The sequence below is a fragment of the Nerophis ophidion genome, linkage group LG12 (assembly GCF_033978795.1).
Source record: "Nerophis ophidion isolate RoL-2023_Sa linkage group LG12, RoL_Noph_v1.0, whole genome shotgun sequence".
NCBI classification, from domain to species: Eukaryota; Metazoa; Chordata; class Actinopteri; order Syngnathiformes; family Syngnathidae; genus Nerophis; species Nerophis ophidion.
The window spans coordinates 53,108,489-53,130,564 of NC_084622.1; the positions used below are offsets into that span (position 1 = coordinate 53,108,489).

At 44.3% G+C, this 22,076-nt stretch overlaps 1 protein-coding gene across 1 annotated transcript in view; it reads right to left on the reverse strand.

Annotated features, from left to right (window-relative positions):
* Positions 1 to 239: 239 nt before the first annotated feature.
* si:ch211-236l14.4 (SITS-binding protein) overlaps positions 240 to 22,076 on the reverse strand; it is a 137,929-nt gene continuing 116,092 nt past the window's right edge. Inside the window, exons 9-10 of the mRNA XM_061917738.1 lie at positions 8,176 to 8,355; positions 240 to 6,007 (exon numbers count right to left, since the gene is read on the reverse strand). Coding sequence (XP_061773722.1) covers positions 5,834 to 6,007; positions 8,176 to 8,355 — 354 coding nt within the window. The 3' untranslated portion in view covers positions 240 to 5,833. The remainder of the gene's footprint in view (positions 6,008 to 8,175; positions 8,356 to 22,076) is intronic.

Consider the following 22,076-nt stretch of genomic DNA (forward strand, 5'->3'; position numbering starts at 1 on the left):
GATACAAGTGTTTTGAGTCACAGAACCAACTAAACATGTTGATGTAGTACTGTATGCATACTTGCCAACCTTGAGACCTCCGATTTCGGGAGGTGGGGGGCGGGGCGGGGCGTGGTTAAAAGGGGAGGAGTATATTTCCCCCTAGATTCACCAAGTCAAGTATTTCATATATATATATATATATATATATATATATATATATATATATAAATACTTGAATTTCAGTGTTCATTTATTTACACATTTACACACTTATCTACTCATTGTTGAGTTAAGGGTTGAATTGTCCATCCTTGTTTTTCCAACCATATGCATGTACAGTAGATGGCAGTATTGTCCTGTTTAAGAGTGTCACAACATTGCTGTTTAGACCGACAAACTGCTTCACGGTAGACGAAAACGGACTGCTGTTGTTGTGTGTTGTTTTACCGCGCTGGGAGGACGTTAATGACAATAAACCCACATAAGAAACCAAGAACTCGCCTTCGATCATTCTACAGTTAGAACGTCATTGGGTAGGCACGCTCTTTATACACGTCACTTAGGTCCACATGGAGCTGGAGGGGGCGTGGCCTCCAGCTCCGCCTGAATTTTGGGAGATTTTCGGGAGAGGCGCTGAATTTCGGGAGTCTCCCGGAAAATCCGTGAGGGTTGGCAAGTATGACTGTATGTTTATTATTGTGCTGAGAGACACCAGCATGGAGAGAAAAATAAGCACTAATATTAATAAAGACTGAATGATTTCCTATGGTTCTTTCTTGCATTGGATCTGTTTTGTTAGAGTATTTATAAGACTGTATTAAATGGTCTTTTTTTTTGTAAGCAGCGAGAAAGGACGTAAGGTTCTCTTCCTTTCTCGCACAGCTGAAACAAGATATCAACGCAATAGTCGAGTACAAATTCGAAAGGAGGCGACGGCGAGAACCCCCCTCGCTACAGCAGGTTGTTATAAGAAGGTCAAATGCGGCAGATGTATATATATTCAAAGATTACAATATCAGTGCCTACAGTACTATGGGACATTCAGGTGTTAACAAGGTAAAATTAAGTTGAATAAGTGCCAAGGGGGTGATTCTGTAAAGCAGTGACAATTTAAGGGATGAGGTACATTCATAACATCAGCACTAAGGCCTAATAAATTCAAGTAAAAGCCGTTTTTTTGCTTTTTTTTTTTTTTTACGTGTGAGCATGGTACCCCTAAATTTCCCCCAATAAAACCCCCTTTCAACATCATTTAATGTCCATTTGGTCTTCTTGTCAGATTCAGGTTCATTTTAAGCAACAAAGGGCTCCTCCTTATTAACAGAGACAGCAGCAGCAGCAGCAGCTAATAACATTAAAAACTGTTGAAATGCAACAACAACCAAGGTATGTAAACGCACGGATTACATACTAAGTAAGATACGATGGCCTGCAAGTGCGTTAAAAACCTTTTACATTTCATGAAATACCTCACAATTTCCAAAAAAACCTGTTGACAAAAGGCAAAACAAGTTACGAGGGATGTGAATCTTCCAACGACTTCCATTCGATTCTCGATTAAAACCGATTCTAGCCTTATCTTATTTGCTACAAGAATTAGATTGAAAGTTACAGGTTACAGAAGCCCCTCTTGTTCGCTGATGTACGATGTGTACGTGCAGCGATCAAGCGCAGAGATTGGCCTAAAAAAATATTTAGAAAAATAATTCTTAAATTGGGACACGCAAACTCCTCTACCACGGTAAGGTGGCAACTCTCTGCAGGGTTCTTGAGGGTGACTGGGAGTTTGCCCAACCAGTCTACATGTGCTTTGTGGACTTGGAGAAGGTATTCGACCGTGTCCCTCGGGAAGTCCTGTGGGGAGTGCTCAGAGAGTATGGGGTATCGGACTGTCTTATTGTGGCAGTCCGATCCCTGTACGATCAGTGCCAGAGCTTGGTCCGCATTGCCGGCAGTAAGTCGGACACATTTCCAGTGAGGGTTGGACTCCGCCAAGGTTGCCCTTTGTCACCGATTCTGTTCATAACTTTTATGGACAGAATTTCTAGGCGCAGTCAAGGCGTTGAGGGGTTTCGGTTTGGTGGCCGCGGGATTAGGTCTCTGCTTTTTGCAGATGATGTGGTCCTGATGGCTTCATCTGGCCGGGATCTTCAGCTCTCACTGGATCGGTTCGCAGCCGAGTGTGAAGCGACCGGAATGAGAATCAGCACCTCCAAGTCCGAGTCCATGGTTCTCGTCCGGAAAAGGGTGGAGTGCCATCTCCGGGTTGGGGAAGAGACCCTGCCCCAAGTGGAGGAGTTCAAGTACCTAGGAGTCTTGTTCACGAGTGAGGGAAGAGTGGATCGTGAGATTGACAGGCGGATCGGTGCGGCGTCTTCAGTAATGCGGACGTTGTACCGATCTGTTGTGGTGAAGAAGGAGCTGAGCCGGAAGGCAAAGCTCTCAATTTACCGGTCGATCTACGATCCCATCCTCACCTATGGTCATGAGCTTTGGGTAATGACCGAAAGGATAAGATCACGGGTACAAGCGGCCGAAATGAGTTTCATCCGCTGTGTGGTGGGGCTCTCCCTTAGAGATAGGGTGAGAAGCTCTGCCATCCGGGAGGAACTCAAAGTAAAGCCGTTGCTCCTCCACATCGAGAGGAGCCAGATGAGGTGGTTCGGGCATCTGGTCAGGATGCCACCTGAACGCCTCCCTAGGGAGGTGTTTAGGGCACGTCCAACCGGTAGGAGGCCACGGGTAAGACCCAGGACACGTTGGGAAGACTATGTCTCCCGGCTGTCCTGGGAACGCCTCGGGATCCCCCGGGAAGAGCTAGACGAAGTGGCTGGGGAGAGGGAAGTCCGGGCTTCCCTGCTTAGGCTGCTGCCCCCGCGACCCGACCTCGGATAAGCGGAAGAAGATGGATGGATGGATGGAATTCTTAAATTCGTCAGTCTATCCCAGGGCAGCTGTGGCTACTGATGTAGCTTACCACCTCCAGGTGTGAATGGATGTTGAGTCCCACTTCTCTGTGAGCGCTTTGAGTGTTTAGAAAAGCGCGTTATAAATCTAAGTTATTATTACTATTAAAAAAACAACAACAAATAAATAAAGTTGTTTTTTTTAAAATTCCGAATCAAATTGTTTTCTTAAAAATTTTTTTAAAATTTTTTTTTTAATGTTTTTATTTTATTTTATTTTTTTATAAATTGCTGTGATGATGATGTAAATGAGGGATTTCCAGTCATTGCTATGTTGGAATTCTTATTAATATTGGGCCCTAGTTGGCAATATGTTCCCAACTTTCCCTCTTATCTTTTTTCCTAAGTGTTTTCTCAGAGGAATCCATTCAAATTCATGACGTGTCCTTAAACGGCCAAATTGTTCCCACCTGCTGTTTTTAAGTTGCTGAATGCCAAATGGTTAGCGCGTGCGTGTCTATCATAATTTGCATATAAACACGCCCTTATTTTGTCAGGTTTGCCACTGACAGTTTGTTTGTGTTTTAGTTTTTCCTCTGTGTGTTTAGTATTTCCTGTCAACACTCTTATTTTGGTTCAGCTTCCTGTTTGTCTCCCTGAGTGCTTTGTTTCCCCCCAGCTGCAACTGATTGGCACCTGGCCACACCTGGTGTCAATCAGCCCGCTCCTATTTGTACCTGCTCTGTCTTCCATTCAGTAATGGATTATTGTCATGTCGATGTCGCTCTTGTCGTTGCTACCTGTCGTATCATGTCTTGTTAATGCAGCGTTGTGGTAAGCTTTATTTGATTGCGGTTTATAGCTTCCTGCTTTTGTTCCCTGCTTCCAAGTTTGTTTTTCATATTACATGTACGACTTCTGTTTCCTGCTCGAGACCTGCTAGCTTCCATGCTAGGTCTTTTTGTTTTTGCTAACTTCCATGATAAACTCAGTTTATTCTCTAGTTCCCATACTAACTCTTTTTGTTTGTTATCCGCCCACGTGCGCGCTTTTTGTTGTACCCCTTTTGTTTGTTCTAGTTTAATTTGAATTAAATCACATTTTCTTATTCAATGCCTGCCTCCATCTCTGCATCTTGGGGTTCGTCACCAACTAACTCTGATATATTCCCCCAATATGTATATGTAAACACCCTAATTCCATAATTTGCATTGGTAAACGCCCTTAATTCCCCATATAAGGGCAGAATTCTGGCGGAAAAGCCGAACATCAAACACACGGAGAAAACACAAAAAGATTACAGAAGAGAAATTCGTATTATCCCGCGGGGGGAATTACATAATGTCAAAACGTAAGTTTAAGAAAGGGGGGACTGCTGAGGTAGCCCCGAAGCGGAAGAAAAATTGGTCGAGTTCAGAAATTGGAGGTTCTATTGCAGGAAGGGGCGAAAAACTAAGTAGTGATCCTTAGCAGTGCAAACTCGGGGTTTAAGGGCAGATATAAAGCTAAGATCTGGGGCACTATAACCGATGCGGTAAACATGGTGTCAAGCAGCGAGGCCCACATAGTTGAGGACGTTAAACAGAAATGGTGTGCGTGTGTGCACGCACACGGTATAGTAGTCATTTTGCGATATGTCTGTCTGTCTGTCTCCTATCTATCTATCTATCTATCTATCTATCTATCTATCTATCTATCTATCTATCCATCCATCCATCCATCTATGATATTAATTTAACATTACACAATAGAAGCAAGGGAAATTGTCACACTTAACAAATGGACCACCCTAAGAGTGCTCCGAGGCACTCTTAGATTTTGTTCTTAAGAAAACATTGGTGAATATAAAAATCTCCTTGAAAAATTCACAAGTGGGCCTAAGAACAACATTTGTTCTTAAAAACGGTTGCTGAATGGGGCCAACTGATACAGTTGTTGATATTATTCATTTTTGTTTGACTCATTTTGGATTATTTTGTGTCCCCAATTGCTCTGTTGATTGCTATTCTGAATGTTGCTTGGCCGGGTTCGGTTTTGGAATTGGAATTGTATTATTATGGTATCATCGTGTATTATTTTTTAGGATTGATTAATTAAAAAAAAAAAAAAAAAGGTTTAACTTTTTTTTTTGTTAAACAATTGATTTTTAAAATTGAAATAAATAGAAATCATGTTTCGGATGTAAATTGACTGTTTTTCAGCACCCTACCGATTTATAATTTCACAAAACACAAACAAAAGACAACTCAACATTACAAATCTGTGCAGAAACTGGACAGAGAATGTCCCAAACCACAGATTGACAGATTGTTTTTTTTTTCCATTTCCACACGGTCGCTAGTTCCTCATTTCACTAAAATACTCCAACTCGTGCCAAATTATTCACGTGATTAAAATTAGAATTAGTTTTGTCTTCTGTGATTTGCTTGGTGTATTTGTAAATGTTTGTCTTTTGTTCATTTGGTTTGTGTAATTGTAAGCTGTTATGTCTTCAAAACCCCAAAATGATTCCCGGGCGTGGCCACCGCTGCTGCTCACTGCTCCCCTCACCTCCCAAGGGGTGGAACAAGGGGATGTGTCAAATGCAGAGGGTATTCCACCACACCTAGTGTGTGTGTGACTATCAGTGGTGCTTTAACTTTAATTTGTTTTCTGTAATTTTTAAGTTCTTTCATGAAATGTAAGCGTCTTGCACTTCCAGGCCACCGTACGCAGGACAGCAGCAACAACAACAACAAAAATTCCAAATATTTCAAAATCAGCCAAGAGGTAAAACTGATTAACATTGTTAAAAAAGGGAAAACAAAGACATCTTAGAATAAAGTGCAAGTATAAAGATATATTTCTACATGCTGCTCCAAGACAAGGCCTTGAGGCAGTTAATGGTCTTTTTGTGGAAAAGTGCAAGTTTAGAACAGCACAAGTTTTTTTTTAAACGGAGACAATCATCTTCGCCGAAAGAAAAGACCCACCGCCTCCAAGGGCACCGGGTAGTCCTGCAGGAACGTCCCTCCATCGAACACTTGAGCGTTCTGGCTGTCCTGCCATTGGAAGCCCCCGTCAGGTAAATAAATGTCCCTCCTCACGGCCCCTTTCTCCACCACCGGTGCCACCAGAACCTAAAAGCAAGCAAAAACCTCGTTCAAGCAAGCACGCCTGACTCAAGGAGGCTCCCATCATGACTACCATGATTTGATTAAAGGCCTACTGAAATGAGATTTTCTTATTTAAACGGGGATAGCAGGTCCATTCTATGTGTCATACGTGATTATTCCAGATATTGCCATATTTTTGCTGAAAGGATTTAGTAGAGAACATTGACGATAAAGTTTGCAACTTTTGGTCGCTAATAAAAAAGCCTTGCCAGTACCGGAAGTAGCAGACGATGTGCGCGTGATGTCACGGGTTGTCGGGCTCCTCACATCCTCACATTGTCTATAATAATAGCCACCAGCAGCAAGAGCGATTCGGACCGAGAAAGCGACGATTTCCCCATTAATTTGAGCGAGGATGAAAGATTCGTGGATGAGGAAAGTTAGAGTGAAGCACTAGAAAGAAAAAAAAGGCGAAGGCAGTGGGTGCCCTTTGTCACCGATTCTGTTCATAACTTTTATGGACAGAATTTCTAGGCGCAGTCAAGGCATTGAGGGGTTCCGGTTTGGTGGCCGCGGGATTAAGTCTCTGCTTTTTGCAGACGATGTGGTTCTGTTGGCTTCATCTGGCCGGGATCTTCAGCTCTCACTGGATCGGTTCGCAGCCGAGTGTGAAGCGGCCGGAATGAGAATCAGCACCTCCAAATCCGAGTCCATGGTTCTCTCCCGGAAAAGGGTGGAGTGCCATCTCCGGGTTGGGGAGGAGACCCTGCCCCAAGTGGAGGAGTTCAAGTACCTAGGAGTCTTGTTCACGAGTGGGGGAAGAGTGGATCGTGAGATCGACAGGCGGATCGATGCGGCGTCTTCAGTAATGCGGACGTTGTACCAATCCGTTGTGGTGAAGAAGGAGCTGAGCCGGAAGGCAAAGCTCTCAATTTACCGGTCGATCTACGTTCCCATCCTCACCTAGGGTCATGAGCTTTGGGTCATGACCGAAAGGATAAGATCACGGGTACAAGCGGCCGAAATGAGTTTCCTCCGCTTAGAGATAGGGTGAGAAGCTCTGCCATCCGGGAGGAACTCAAAGTAAAGCTGCTGCTCCTCCACATCGAGAGGAGCCAGATGAGGTGGTTAGGGCATCTGGTCAGGATGCCACCCGAACGCCTCCCTAGGGAGGTGTTCAGGGCACGTCCAACCGGTAGGAGGCCACGGGGAAGACCCAGGACACGTTGGGAAGACTATGTCTCCCGGCTGGCCTGGGAACGCCTCGGGATCCCCCGGGAAGAGCTAGACGAAGTGGCTGGGGAGAGGGAAGTCTGGGCTTCCCTGCTTAGGCTGCTGCCCCCGCGACCCGACCTCGGATAAGCGGAAGAAGATGGATGGATGGATGGATGGCAGTGGGAGCGATTCAGATGTTATTAGACACATTTACTAGAATAAATCCCTTATCTGCTTATTGTGTTACTAGTGTTTAAGTGATATTATAAAGTCATACCTGAAAGTCAGAGGACTGCGGTGACCGCCAGTGTCTCTGATGGAAACCATATGGAGGAGCCAAGAAAGTCACAACTGCCTTTTTGACAGCTGCTGCAGGAGGACGCAAACTCCGCTCAAGTCTCCGGTAAGAGCCGACTTAATATCACAATTTTGTCATCCAAAAACTTGCTGGTTGACATGTGGTAGAGAAACATGTTCGCTTGACCGCTCTGTTCCATATTAAAGCTTCACAACAAACAAAGAAACACCGGCTGCGTTTGGGCTGCTAGAGGCTTTGCACCAACAGCATTCTTCTTTGACGTCTCCATTATTAATTGAACAAATTGCAAAAGATTCAGCAAAACAAATGTCCAAAATACTGTGCGATATGCGATTAAAGCAGACGACTTTTAGCCGTGAGTGGCGCTGGGCTAAAATGTCCGCTCCAACCAATAACGTCACAAGCACGCGTCAACATTCCGCGTCGTTTTCAACTTGATACCTCGCGGGAAATTTAAAATTGCAATTTAGTAAACTAAAAAGGCCGTATTGGCATGTGTTGCAATGTTAATATTTCATCATTGATATATAAACTATCAGACTGCATGGTCGGTAGTAGTGGGTTTCAGTAGGCCTTTAACGTGGTCTTACCATTTAGTGGTCAATTGTATGGAATATGTACTGTATTCAATGAATGAATGAATGAATCAATCAAAAACCTCGTCTCCAATGATGAACTGGTCGTCGATGGCGAAGGTGAGCGGGTCTTCTGGACTGAGCCACCACATGGGCCGGTAGATGGGGCTTCCCGTCTCCTGCCACTCCTCCGCATACTTTTCTATCAGTGGCACCACATCCCTCTGGTGCTTGGTTATGTATATCCGAGTTAAGTTGAGCACCTGTGAGCCACCACAATCAGAATCAGAATCAGAATAATTTTTATTGCCGTTGTTTGACAACGGGTTCACAAACTAAGAATTTTACTTGGTGCAATCGTGCAACATAAAACACAAAGAACACAGAATAAAATAACATGAGCTGGAACTGAGCTATCAGATCTTGTTAGTGTTCATGTGCCTGATGGCCCAGGAGGGAAAAAAAATGTTCAGGTGGCGCGAGGTGTGCTCCACAACAGAAAAAAAAAAGACAAACTTTAGCTTGTTATTGTCTGTTAAATGTTTTTTTTTTTTTTTTTAGTTCTATTTTTTAAAACATGCAGCAGAGACTCCTTTCTGAGATGATTTACTATCTCGTGCAGGATTCTCAAACTGTAGTACGGGGGCTCCATCTACGATTTTTCCAAATAATTACTTACAAACCCCGTTTCCATATGAGTTGGGAAATTGTGTTAGATGTAAATATAAATGGAATACAATGATTTGCAAATCCTTTTCAACCCATATTCAGTTGAATGCACTACAAAGACAACATATTTGATGTTCAAACTCATAAACTTTATTTTTTTTTTAAAAAAATAATTAACTTAGAATTTCATGGCTGCAACACCTGCCAAAGTAGTTGGGAAAGGGCATGTTCACCACTGTCTTACATCACCTTTTCTTCTAACAACACTCAATAAACGTTTGGGAACTGAGGAAACTAATTGTTGAAGCGTTGAAAGTGGAATTCTTTCCCATTCTTGTTTTATGTAGAGCTTCAGTCGTTCAACAGTCCCGGGTCTCCGCTGTCGTATTTTACGCTTCATAATGCGCCACACATTTTCAATGGGGAAACAGGTCTGGACTGCAGGCGGGCCAGGAAAGTACCTGCACTCTTTTACTACGAAACCACGGTGTTGTAACACGTGGCTTGGCATTGTCTTGCTGAAATAAGCAGGGGCGTCCATGATAACGTTGCTTGGATGACAACATATGTTGCTCCAAAACCTGTATGGACCATTCAGCATTAATGGTGCCTTCACAGATGTGTAAGTTACCCATGCCTTGGGCACTAATACACCCCCATACCATCACAGATGCTGGCTTTTGAATTTCGCGCTTATAACAATCCGTATGGTTATTTTCCTCTTTGCTCCGGAGGACACCACGTGCACAGTTTCCAAATATAATTTGAAATGTGGACTCTTAAGACCACAGAACACTTTTCCACTTTGCATCAGTCCATCTTAGATAAACTCCGGCCCAGCGAAGCCAGCGGCGTTCCTCGGTGTTGTTGATAAATGGGTTTTGCCTTGCATAGTAGAGTTTTAACTTGCACTTACAGATGTAGCAAACAAACTGTAGTTACTGACAGTGGTTTTATGAAGTGTTCCTGAGCCCATGTGGTGATGTCCTTTACACCCTGATGTCTGTTTTTGATGCAGTACCGCCTGAGGGATCAACGGTCTGTAATATCATCGCTTACGTGGATTGATTCCTCCAGATTCTCTGAACCTTTTGATGATTTTACAGACCGTAAATGGTAAAATCCCTAAATTCCTTGCAATAGCTTGCTGAGAAATGTTGTTGTAAAACTGTTCGACAATTTGCTTACAAAGTGGTGACCCTCGCCCCATCCTTGTTTGTGAATTACTTAGCATTTCATGGAAGCTGCTTTTATACCCAATCATGGCACCCACCTGTTCCCAATTAGCCTGCACACCTGTGGGATGTTCCAAATAAGTGTTTGATGAGCATTCCTCAACTTTATCAGTATTTATTGCCACCTTGCCCAACTTCTTTTTCACGTGTTGCTGGCATATAATTCTAAACATAATGATTATTTGCAAAAAAAAAAAAAAAAGTTTATCAGTTTGAACATCAAATATGTTGTCTTTGTAGCATATTCAACTGAATATGGGTTGAAAATGATTTGCAAATCGTTGTATTCTGTTTATATTTACATCCAACACAATTTCCCAACTCATATGAAAACGGGGTTTGTAATCAAATATTGGAATGACGAGCCATTATCGCAGTGTTAAAAATATTAGATATATTTGTTAAATAAAAAAAAATTTAAAAAATCGGTCTTGTTTTTATTGAATACTAAAGCCTACTTCGCTACTTGATTTAATTGTTGGTCATTATGTTGGTACTTGGAGAGCCAAACCGGCAGGCACAAGACATTAAAACAACGTTAAGAACTTGTTCAATTTCGGTCCTGACGTTGAGGAACTCAAACCTAACATCTGCTGTGACAACTAGAAGCACACGAGCCTCCACCAGGGGGCAGTGTAGCGTACCCAGATGGGGAACATCTTTTGCACAATCAGCCTTTTCATATAAAGCCATAAAGGAATGGAACCACCTCACAACAAACTTGAAAAGTTTAACAGACTACTCTTCATTTACAATTGAAGTTAAAAAGTGGCTTTGGAGCAATCAAAGCTGCTCACACGGTCACTAAGGTGGACGGATCAACTTACTGTGTACTATATTTATCCATGACAGCATTTTTTTTTGTAAATTGTGAGGTGTGTGTGTTAAAATCCTGGTTGTTTTTACAAATGATGACAGATGGGAACAAGAGCATGTATTGTCTTTGTGTGATGATGTAAATGAGATGTGGTATTGTATATTAAGTATGTGTCCATGAAAGGGCTTTTTATGACTTTTCTTAATTTGATTACGTGATATGGTATGATTTTATTGTAATAATTTTATTGCATGATTTTTGTATCGGACTGTCTTATTGTGGCGGTCCGCTTCCTGTACGATCAGTGCCAGAGCTTGGTCCGCATTGCCGGCAGTAAGTCGAACACATTTCCAGTGAGGGTTGGACTCCGCCAAGGCTGTCCTTTGTCACCGATTCTGTTCATAACTTTTATGGACAGAATTTCTAGGCGCAGTCAAGGCGTTGAGGGGTTCCGGTTTGGTAACCGCAGGATTAGGTATCGGCTTTTTGCAGATGATGTGGTCCTGATGGCTTCATCTGGCCGGGATCTTCAGCTCTCGCCGGATCGGTTCGCAGCCGAGTGTGAAGCGACAGGAATGAGAATCAGCACCTCCAAGTCCGAGTCCATGGTTCTCGCCCGGAAAAGGGTGGAATACCATCTCCGGGTTGGGGAGGAGACCCTGCCCCAAGTGGAGGAGTTCAAGTACCTAGGAGTCTTGTTCACGAGTGAGGGAAGAGTGGATCGTGAGATCGACAGGCGGATCGGTGGGGCGTCTTCAGTAATGCGGACGTTGTACCGATCCGTTGTGGTGAAGAAGGAGCTGAGCCGGAAGGCAAAGCTCTCAATTTACCGGTCGATCTACGTTCCCATCCTCACCTATGGTCATGAGCTTTGGGTCATGACCGAAAAGATAAGATCACGGGTACAAGCGGCCGAAATGAGTTTCCTCCGCCGGGTGGCGGGGCTCTCCCTTAGAGATGGGGTGAGAAGCTCTGCCATCCGGGAGGAACTCAAAGTAAAACCGCTGCTCCTCCACATCGAGAGGAGCCAGATGAGGTGGTTTGGGCATCTGGTCAGGATGCCACCCGAACGCCTCCCTAGGCAGGTGTTTAGGGCACGTCCAACCGGTAGGAGGCCACGGGGAAGACCCAGGACACGTTGGGAAGACTATGTCTCCCGGCTGGCCTGGGAACGCCTCGGGATTCCCCGGGAAGAGCTAGACGAAGTGGCTGGGGAGAGGGAAGTCTGGGTTTCCCTGCTTAGGCTATTGCCCCCGCGACCCGACCTCGGATAAGCGAAAGATGATGGATGGATGGATGGATTTTTGTATCCTTTTAATTTAGGTAGCCAGGGACTGCAGATGGAAATAAGCTATTTAGCTATATTCTGGTACAGAACATATCCGTCTTTGAGCTTAATGTTTCTGTGCATTGTCCCTTCAAATAAAGACGAAACTCAACTAAACATTAAAACAGCATCCTTTTTGACGACGTTTAATCAATGTTGGGTTCTGATGTCAATTTGACCAATGAAATTTTGTCACTCTCCCTACTAGAAATGCGTGGTTTGCAGTCTCATCCACGGAGTCGGGCGGTTGACATGACGAAAAAATAGATTTTAATTAGGTTCGGGCGGGTGGCGGTTGAACTACCTGGAAATATTTGATATACATGTTTCTGGGATCGGTATCTTTTGCCATTCAAAGAGCCATTTAAGACTCGTGTCATGCAGCAAGGAAGACAATAGGAGACGCTTTTATTCTACTGAATGACTGCCGGCAGTCACCCAGATAATAAGTATTAGGGCGTGCTATGAAGCCATTGTCTTTGTCGCCTTCTACAGCATTTGCAATCTGCTTGTCAGTCCAGCATCATGTTGTGTGTGGCTTCCGCGGCAACACGCACACGACTGCAAGGCATGCTGGGTGACATAGAGTACACTAATGGTTGTGATATAAACAATTTTAACACTCTTAGTAATATGCGCCACGCTGTGAAGCCACACCAATTAAGAACGACAAACACATTTCGGGAGAACATCCTCCCAGTAACACAACATAAACGCAACACGACAAATACCCAGAATCCTTTGTATTCATGACACTTCCTGACTATTTTATACACCCCGCTAGCAGCAAACCCCGCTACCCCCCCGTGCGTCGGTAAGGTGGGCGGGGTTGGGGGCGCGGGGGTGTAAAATATATTCAGGTTGTGTCACGAATACAAAGGATTCTGGGTATTTGTTGTGTTGCGTTTATGTTGTGTTACTGTGAGGATGTTCTCCCGAAATGTGTTTGTCAATCTTGTATTGTGTGGCTTCACAGCGTGGCACATATTAGTAAGTGTTAAAGTTGTTTATATCACAACCATCAGTGTACTTTGTATCATCCAGTATGCCTTTCAATGTTGTATGTGTAAGATTGAAAGGCATACTGGATGAAACACATTTCGGGAGAACATCCTCACAGTAACACAACAAATACCCAGAATCCTTTGTATCCGTGATACTTCCTGAATATATTTTACACCCCCGCGCCCCCAACCCCCCCCACCTTACCGACGCACGGGGGGTGGGTGGGGTTTGCTGCTAGCGGGGTGTATAAAATAGTCAGGAAGTGTCATGAATACAAAGGATTCTGGGTATTTGTTGTGTTGCGTTTATGTTGTGTTACTGTGAGGATGTTCTCCCGAAATGTGTTTGTCAATCTTGTATTGTGTGGCTTCACAGCCTGGCGCAAATTAGTAAGTGTTGAAGTTGTTTATATCACAACCATACTCTGTATCACCCAGTATGCCTTTCAATCTTGTACGATTAATTGCGGAAGCTGCACACAACATGTTGCCGGACCAACAATCGGTTCGTACAAGTTGTCGAAGGTGTCTAAGGCAATAGCTTCACAGCACGCCCATATTCTTGTAATCAGGATGAACGCTATTGGATAATCGCGTGAACGTTGGGGGCTCCAATTGTCTTCGATACTCTGTGAAACAGGTTAAAATATCTCTGTGAGTGGTAAAGGGGGCCGACCTCTGATGTATTTCAGCGGGCGGTTGGTGGGCGGGTACGGTCCTGAAAAAATGTTAGTTCGGATGGACGGCGGGTGGATGACGACTTTGGTGATGCGGTTGCGGATGTTATAGTTGCCTATCCGCGCATCTCTACTCTCTACCATTAACCATCCATCCATCCATCCATCTTCTTCCGCTTATCCGAGGTCGGGTCGCGGGGGCAACAGCCTAAGCAGGGAAACCCAGACTTCCCTCTCCCCAGCCACATCGTCTAGCTCTTCCCGGGGGATCCCGAGGCGTTCCCAGGCCAGCCGAGAGACATAGTCTTCCCAACGTGTCCTGGGTCTTCCCCGTGGCCTCCTACGGGTTGGACGTGCCCTAAACACCTCCCTAGGGAGGCGTTCGGGTGGCATCCTGACCAGATGCCCGAACCACCTCATCAGGCTCCTCTCGATGTGGAGGAGCAGCGGCTTTACTTTGAGTTCCTCCCGGATGGCAGAGCTTCTCACCCTATCTCTAAGGGAGAGCCCCGCCACACGGCGGAGGAAACTCATTTCGGCCGCTTGTACCCGTGATCTTATCCTTTCGGTCATGACCCAAAGCTCATGACCATAGGTGAGGATGGGAACGTAGATCGACCAGTAAATTGAGAGCTTTGCCTTCCGGCTCAGCTCCTTCTTCACCACAACGGATCGGTACAACGTCTGCATTACTGAACACGTTGCACCGATCCGCCTGTCGATCTCACGATCCACTCTTCCCTCACTCGTGAACAAGACTCCTAGGTACTTGAACTCCTCCACTTGGGGCAGGGTCTCCTCCCCTACCATTATCGTACAACACAAATACAACGTTGAAACAACATGCTTTTTGACAACGTTTATTCAATGTCAGGTTGCGATGTGGATTTGACCTGGTCATTTCCCAACCAACAACGTGGATCCAACGTTGCACATCAACGTTCCAAGAATGGAAATGGAAGCTTCTACAATGTTGGATGTTACCGTATTGCTGTATACTTCAATTCTGTATCAGAGCGAAAGGAAACAATCCTAACTGGAAAGTCACTATAGGATGGACTTTTTGTTTCTTTTTGGGTTGAAAAAATAGGGAAATATGCAGAAAAGCAATGATGTCATTGCTGAAAGATTATATCTAAGAATCAAATCCTGATTTTGTGGTTTCGACAAAGTCTTTGTTGTCCCTGTCTCCATCCTGCTAATTCACTGGGAGATTCCTGAAAAGGTCACATCCTCGACAGTGTCCCATGACAAAAACCAAAACTGACGTGCCTTTCAAAAAAAAAAAAAAAAAAAGTGTTTTCATGAGAACATTAGTCGGAATGTGCTGGGTCTGACTGCCTCGTTCCATAACTGAGAAACCAGGTGGTTTGTGGTAGTACGAGCTTTTATGATAATCCACTTCCAAAGTTGTGACTTTCTCTGTGGAACACTGAAAAAAAGAAAGGAGCACCAGGCTTCAAGTAGCGTGAAACGTCCACAAAGGAGAAAAGGCTCTTCCAAGACGCCTCATCTGTCTCACTTCATGAATTGAGCGCCATGCCGGATGGAAAACAACTGCCGCTGTCAAACGTCTGGCTTCGCAAGAAGTCTATTTTTATCTCTGACACGGCAACACAAGTCACAACCAATATCACTTGCTGCCTCCGACAAGAAAATAAACAAGTTGATTGTCACGCTTGTCCAATACTCGTGGAGCGTCGAACTCCAAATCCAGTACTTTTTCCCAAAAAGTTGTCCTCAAGTTCATCACCGTTCCTGCTTCAGTGGCTCTCAGGAGTGCCACGGAGCTATAAATCCTGAGCGGGGATAATAATTCGGAACAGATGGATCTTAAAACCACAGGTGATGTTGGGAGGGGGCCAGATCCATCATTCCTGTTGCGAAGTGAGGCGTGGGAAAGTCCGGCCTCACCTCAACCCACGTCAACCCGGTCGGTGATATTGATGTCCGTCACCGGACTCTCTGAGATCCGGAGGACATGTTTTGTTGCCATGCAATGAACAGCAGGAGGCACAGAGAGGAGTAAACCTGAGTTTGGACTGATAGTCGTCTCGTGTGCGTGGACACCAGCCAACAAAACAGGCCTTCTGGCTACTTTTCTCCATTATGCATTGACACCTCACTTCCCATAGACCAGCGGTTCTCAGCCTTTTTTCAGTGATGTACCCCCTGTGAACATTTTTTTTAATTCAAGTACCCCCTAATCAGAGCAAAGCATTTTTGGTTGAAAAAAAGAGATAAAGAAGTAAAATACAGCACTATGTCATCAGTTTCTGATTTATTAAATTGTATAACAGTGCAAAATATTGCTCATTTGTGGTGGTCTTTCTTGAACTACTTGGAAAAAGTACATAAAAATAACTATAAACTTGTTGAAAAATAAACAAGTGATTCAATTATAAATCAAGATTTCTACACATAGAAGAAGACGCCGAGATCATTATCCATGCGTTTGTTACGTCTCGTCTCGATTACTGTAACGTATTATTTTCGGGTCTCCCCATGTCTAGCATTAAAAGATTACAGTTGGTACAAAATGCGGCTGCTAGACTTTTGACAAGAACAAGAAAGTTTGATCACATTACGCCTGTACTGGCTCACCTGCACTGGCTTCCTGTGCACTTAAGATGTGACTTTAAGGTTTTACTACTTACGTATAAAATACTACACGGTCTAGCTCCATCCTATCTTGCCGAATGTATTGTACCATATGTCCCGGCAAGAAATCTGCGTTCAAAGGACTCCGGCTTATTAGTGATTCCCAAAGCCCAAAAAAAGTCTGCGGGCTATAGAGCGTTTTCATTTCGGGCTCCAGTACTCTGGAATGCCCTCCCGGTAAAAGTTCGAGATGCCACCTCAGTAGAAGCATTTAAGTCTCACCTTAAAACTCATTTGTATACTCTAGCCTTTAAATAGACTCCCTTTTTCGACCAGTTGATCTGCCGTTTCTTTTCTTTTTCTCCTATGTCCCACTCTCCCTTGTGGAGGGGGTCCGGTCCGATCCGGTGGCCATGTACTGCTCGCCTGTGTATCGGCTGGGGACATCTCTGCGCTGCTGATCCGCCTCCGCTTGGGATGGTTTCCTGCTGGCTCCGCTGTGAACGGGACTCTCGCTGCTGTGTTGGATCCGCTTTGGACTGGACTCTTGCGACTGTGTTGGATCCATTATGGATTGAACTTTCACAGTATCATGTTAGACCCGCTCGACATCCATTGCTTTCCTCCTCTCCAAGGTTCTCATAGTCATTATTGTCACCAACGTCCCACTGGGTGTGAGTTTTCCTTGCCCTTATGTGGGCCTACCGAGGATGTCGTAGTGGTTTGTGCAGCCCTTTGAGACACTAGTGATTTAGGGCTATATAAGTAAACATTGATTGATTGATTGATCAACTTAAAGTGCCCTCTTTGGGGATTGTAATAGAGATCCATCTGGATTCTTTGAACTTAATTCTAAACATTTCTTCACAAAAAAATAAATCTTTAACATCAATATTTATGGAACATGTCCACAAAAAAATCTAGCTGTCAACACTCAATATTGCATTGTTGTATTTTTTTTCACAGTTTATGAAGTTACATTCATATTTTGTCGAAGTATTATTCAATAAATATAATTATAAAGGATTTTGGAATTGTTGCTATTTTTAGAATATTTAAAAAAAATCTCGCGTACGCGTACCCGCATTTGAGAACCACTGCCACCCGATCATAAAACTTATTAACATCATCTTGCAAATTGTGATTTATAAGTATTCATTCTTTTCTATACAATATATTGTGTTTTTCAACCTTTTTTGAGGCAAGGCACACTTTTTTCATTGAAAAATCCGGAAGCACACCGCCAGCAGAAAACATAAAAAAGTGAAACTCCATCAGGTCGCCGTGCCTTATTTTGAGTTTATTGGTGTTTTCCTGTGAATAGTGCTTTAGTTCTTGTCTTGCGCTATTATTTTGGTGGCCCTTCCTGTTTTGTCGACGTTTCATGTCTTCCTTTGAGCGCCATTCCCCGCACCTCCTTTGTGTTAACAAGCAAGGCTATTTACGTTATTGCTATCCTCCCTTGTTTGAACATTGATTGTCGTGTCATGTATGGATGTACTTTGTGGACGCCGTAAGTTTTTGCTGTCGTCCAGCATTTATGTTTTTGTTTACTTTGTCGCCAGTTCAATTTTACTTTCGTTTTGCATAGCCAGTGCCTTTTCCTTTCCCTTCCGTTAATTTTTTGGTTCAAGCATTACATTCCTTTTTACCTTCAAGCTGCCTCCCGCTGTGGTCTGCATATTGGGATCACAATAAACCATCCACCTGACACCATTCCAATCAATCATCAATTTTGATTTTCCTGAGGGAACTCTCCTGAAGGAATCAATAAAGTACTATTTATCTATCTATTCTGACTTTTACAAAGCAACAAAGTACATGCTGCAACCTAGACATGGAGTATTACGTGGTTACTTTGCCCAGTTTTACACAGCACAAACACTAAGCAACGGCACATTATTTGCAGATTATGACAATTTATTTGCATAAAACATTTTTTGGACCAATTAGGTGAAGTTGCATCATTTTCCTCGGCGGGCTTCACGGTGGCAGAGGGGTTAGTGCGTCTGCCTCACAATACGAAGTTCCTGCAGTCCTGGGTTCAAATCCAGGCTCGGGATCTTTCTGTGTGGAGTTTGCATGTTCTCCCCGTGAATGCGTGGGTTCCCTCCGGGTACTCCGGCTTCCTCCCACTTCCAAAGACATGCACCTGGGGATAGGTTGATTGGCAACACTAAATTGGCCCTAGTGTGTGAATGTGAGTGTGAATGTTGTCTGTCTATCTGTGTTGGCCCTGCGATGAGGTGGCGACTTGTCTAGGGTGTACCCTGCCTTCCGCCCGATTGTAGCTGAGATAGGCGCCAGCGCCCCCCGCGACCCCGAAAGGGAATAAGCGGTAGAAAATGGATGGATGGATGGATTTTCCTCGGCCCACCATACAATATCTTGAAAAACACAGGTACACATTGTGTTGATTAGATCGCCGGTCTCATGACCTTTATTAGTTTTTTGTATTTTGTGTAATTCCCTGTCCGGCGCTCTTATTTTTGTTTCATTTCTTAAAACTTCTCCTGTCTGAGCGCTGCCTCCCTCACCTGTGCCTGATTGGCATTCATGCAACACCTGATGCCTTTTATCGTTGCGCTTTGAACCTCCATGAAGAGCTTTCCCTATGCTTGCTGTATCTATTTTTGCCATCCATCCATCCATTTTCTACCGCTTATTCCCTTTCGGGGTCGCGGCGGGCGCTGGCGCCTATCTCAGCTACAATCGGGCGGAAGGCGGGGTACACCCTGGACAAGTCGCCACCTCATCGCAGGGCCAACACAGATAGACAGACAACATTCACACTCACATTCACACACTAGGGCCAATTTAGTGTTGCCAATCAACCTATCCCCAGGTGCATGTCTTTGGAAGTGGGAGGAAGCCGGAGTACCCGGAGGGAACCCACGCATTCACGGGGAGAACATGCAAACTCCACACAGAAAGATCCCAAGCCTGGATTTGAACCCAGGACTGCAGGAACTTCGTATTGTGAGGCAGACGCACTAACCCCTCTGCCACCGTGAAGCCCTCTATTTTTGCCATTTTGTGCAATTCACTGTTGCACTAGTTTCGGTTAATAAATACAAAACCCAAAACCAGTGAAGTTGGCACATTCTGTAAATGTTAAATAAAAACAGAATACAACGATTTGCAAATCCTTTTCAACCTATATTCAATTAATGAGACTGCAAACACAAGATATTGAACGTTTGAACTGGTAAACTTTGTTAGTTTTTAGCAAATATTTGCTCATTTGGAGTTTGATGCCTGCAACATATTTCAAAAAAGCTGGCACAAGTGGCGAAAAAGACTGAGAGAGTTGAGGAATGCTCATCAAACACTTTTTGGTAATCTGAAATTCCTTGTCCAGTCTGTTTTGTCTGCACACCAATATGGGCATCTACATCAACTATATGATTTGCCCGAGAAGCTGGACAGGACAAAAATATAAAAAATGTTTTGTCTGCACACCTGTTCACTCCCTCTCTCATCCACAGTGTGGGGTCCAGCTGGCGCGAGACAGCAGCACACACCTGATGACGATTAAGCGGCAGCCTATTTACTGTATTCCCTTAAATTGCCGCCAGGCATATAGTATGCGCCTGCCTTGAATTACTGCCGGGTCAAACTTGCATCACAAAATAATTAGCGCATGCTTAGTATTACCGCCTGGTCAAACTCGTGACGTCACGAGTGACACTTCCCCTGTCATCATTTTCAAAATGTAGGAGGCTGATTTCAATACCGCTAATTTGAAATCGCATAAAAGGGAAGAAGATTAAGAGTTATTTAGTAGAATTTAAGGTCCAAGCTATTGGTATGCTAAAAAAAACTGTAAGCAGCTATGTTTTATTAATATACCGTAGCTGTGTGTGTCAAATGTGAGTCATTAAATGACTCCCGCCTCCTGGTGGTAGAGGGCGCTAGTGATCCTTCTTGCGACTACTCGGCTGGAGAAGAAGTGACAATGTGTGACGTGATATCTCTCGTCCAAAGGCAAAACCTAGTAACTCACTTCTAGCGGATTTTTGAGAAAACAATATTTTATCACAATCTCGGGTGGGCCCCATTCTGCGTTTGCACATTGGGCAAGAGTCGTGTACAGCGTCCAGTTTTTATTTTGACCTCCACAGTTATCTGCCCAAAAGAGTATGCAAGGGGAAGAATCAAGAACAATACATTTAATGAAGGTGCTTGCAACGTCCTGAGCCAATCTTCCAAATATCCCCTCGTGCCATAATATCACATAAACAGGTTGACCGTCGGCCCCCATTCGTGCAAATGTCTCTTTAAAGACAATAAGGCGACTGACAAAGAAGCTCCGATTGGTCCCTTGAGATACTAGGTTTTTCTGTTGTATCTACGCAGTTATGTGGTAGTTGCTAGGTCCTGCCATGCGCGTAACAGCTTACTTACGGAACAAATTACAATATCGCATACACTAATGTAAAGCGTATCACCTAGGAACTCCAAAATTATTATCAGCTCAGTTTTGACCAAAATTGAGTTACTGGGTTTTGCCTTTGGACGGGAGATATGTGCTGGGACGGCTATGACGCAGGGGTGTACGACGGACCTTTTAGGATGTAACACTCCTATGCTGGCTATGTAAACAACCGGGCTGAAATAAAGCATGTTCCAGTCCTAAATACCCAGTGTATTATTTATACAATAACACTTCATGGTGGCAGCGGTGGGATAAAGACGTCACCCACGGAGCAGAACGGGAGGGGGAGTTGTCCGAGGATAATTCTGTCATCGCCCGCACTTGAGGAGCCGAGCTAACTGATAGCAGCGGTCTGATAGCAGTTTTCTAAACTGGACTTTCATTCGAAGCAGGAGGTAATAAAGGAAGATCTCCATCGAGACAGAGACTTTTAATACTGAAGAAAGATAAGGAAGACTTCTATAAACAAGTTATCGATGCTTTTGATCAGAAGGAGTTGGCATGGACTTCATTTATAAGTAAAGGTAAGACCATAAAAACGTTTTTTTTTTTTTAAATTAAATGTGTTTTTAATGATGGTACCCTTACATCACACTCAAATGTTTACTGCATACCTTTGGTAAGTGCCGGAGTGAGAAGAGGTTTTAAATTAATTAGTGCCCCGGCGGCAATGCAAGGAAATACGGTAACCCGGAAAAGGGTGGAATGCCATCTCCGGGTTGGGGAGGAGACCCTGCCCCAAGTGGAGGAGTTCAAGTACCTAAGAGTCTTGTTCACGAGTGAGGGAAGAGTGGATCGTGAGATCGACAGGCGGATCGGTGCGGCGTCTTCAGTAATGCGGACGTTGTACCGATCCGTTGTGGTGAAGAAGGAGCTGAGCCGGAAGGCAAAGCTCTCAATTTAACGGTCGATCTACGTTCCCATCCTCACCTATGGTCATGAGCTTTGGGTCATGACCGAAAGGATAAGATCACGGGTACAAGCGGCCGAAATGAGTTTCCTCCGCCGTGTGTGGCGGGGCTCTCCCTTAGAGATAGGGTGAGAAGCTCTGTCATCCGGGAGGAACTCAAAGTAAAGCCGCTGCTCCTCCACATCGAGAGGAGCCAGATGAGGTGGTTCGGGCATCTGGTCAGGATGCCACCCGAACGCCTCCCTAGGGAGGTGTTTAGGGCACGTCCAACCCGTAGGAGGCCACGGGGAAGACCCAGGACACGTT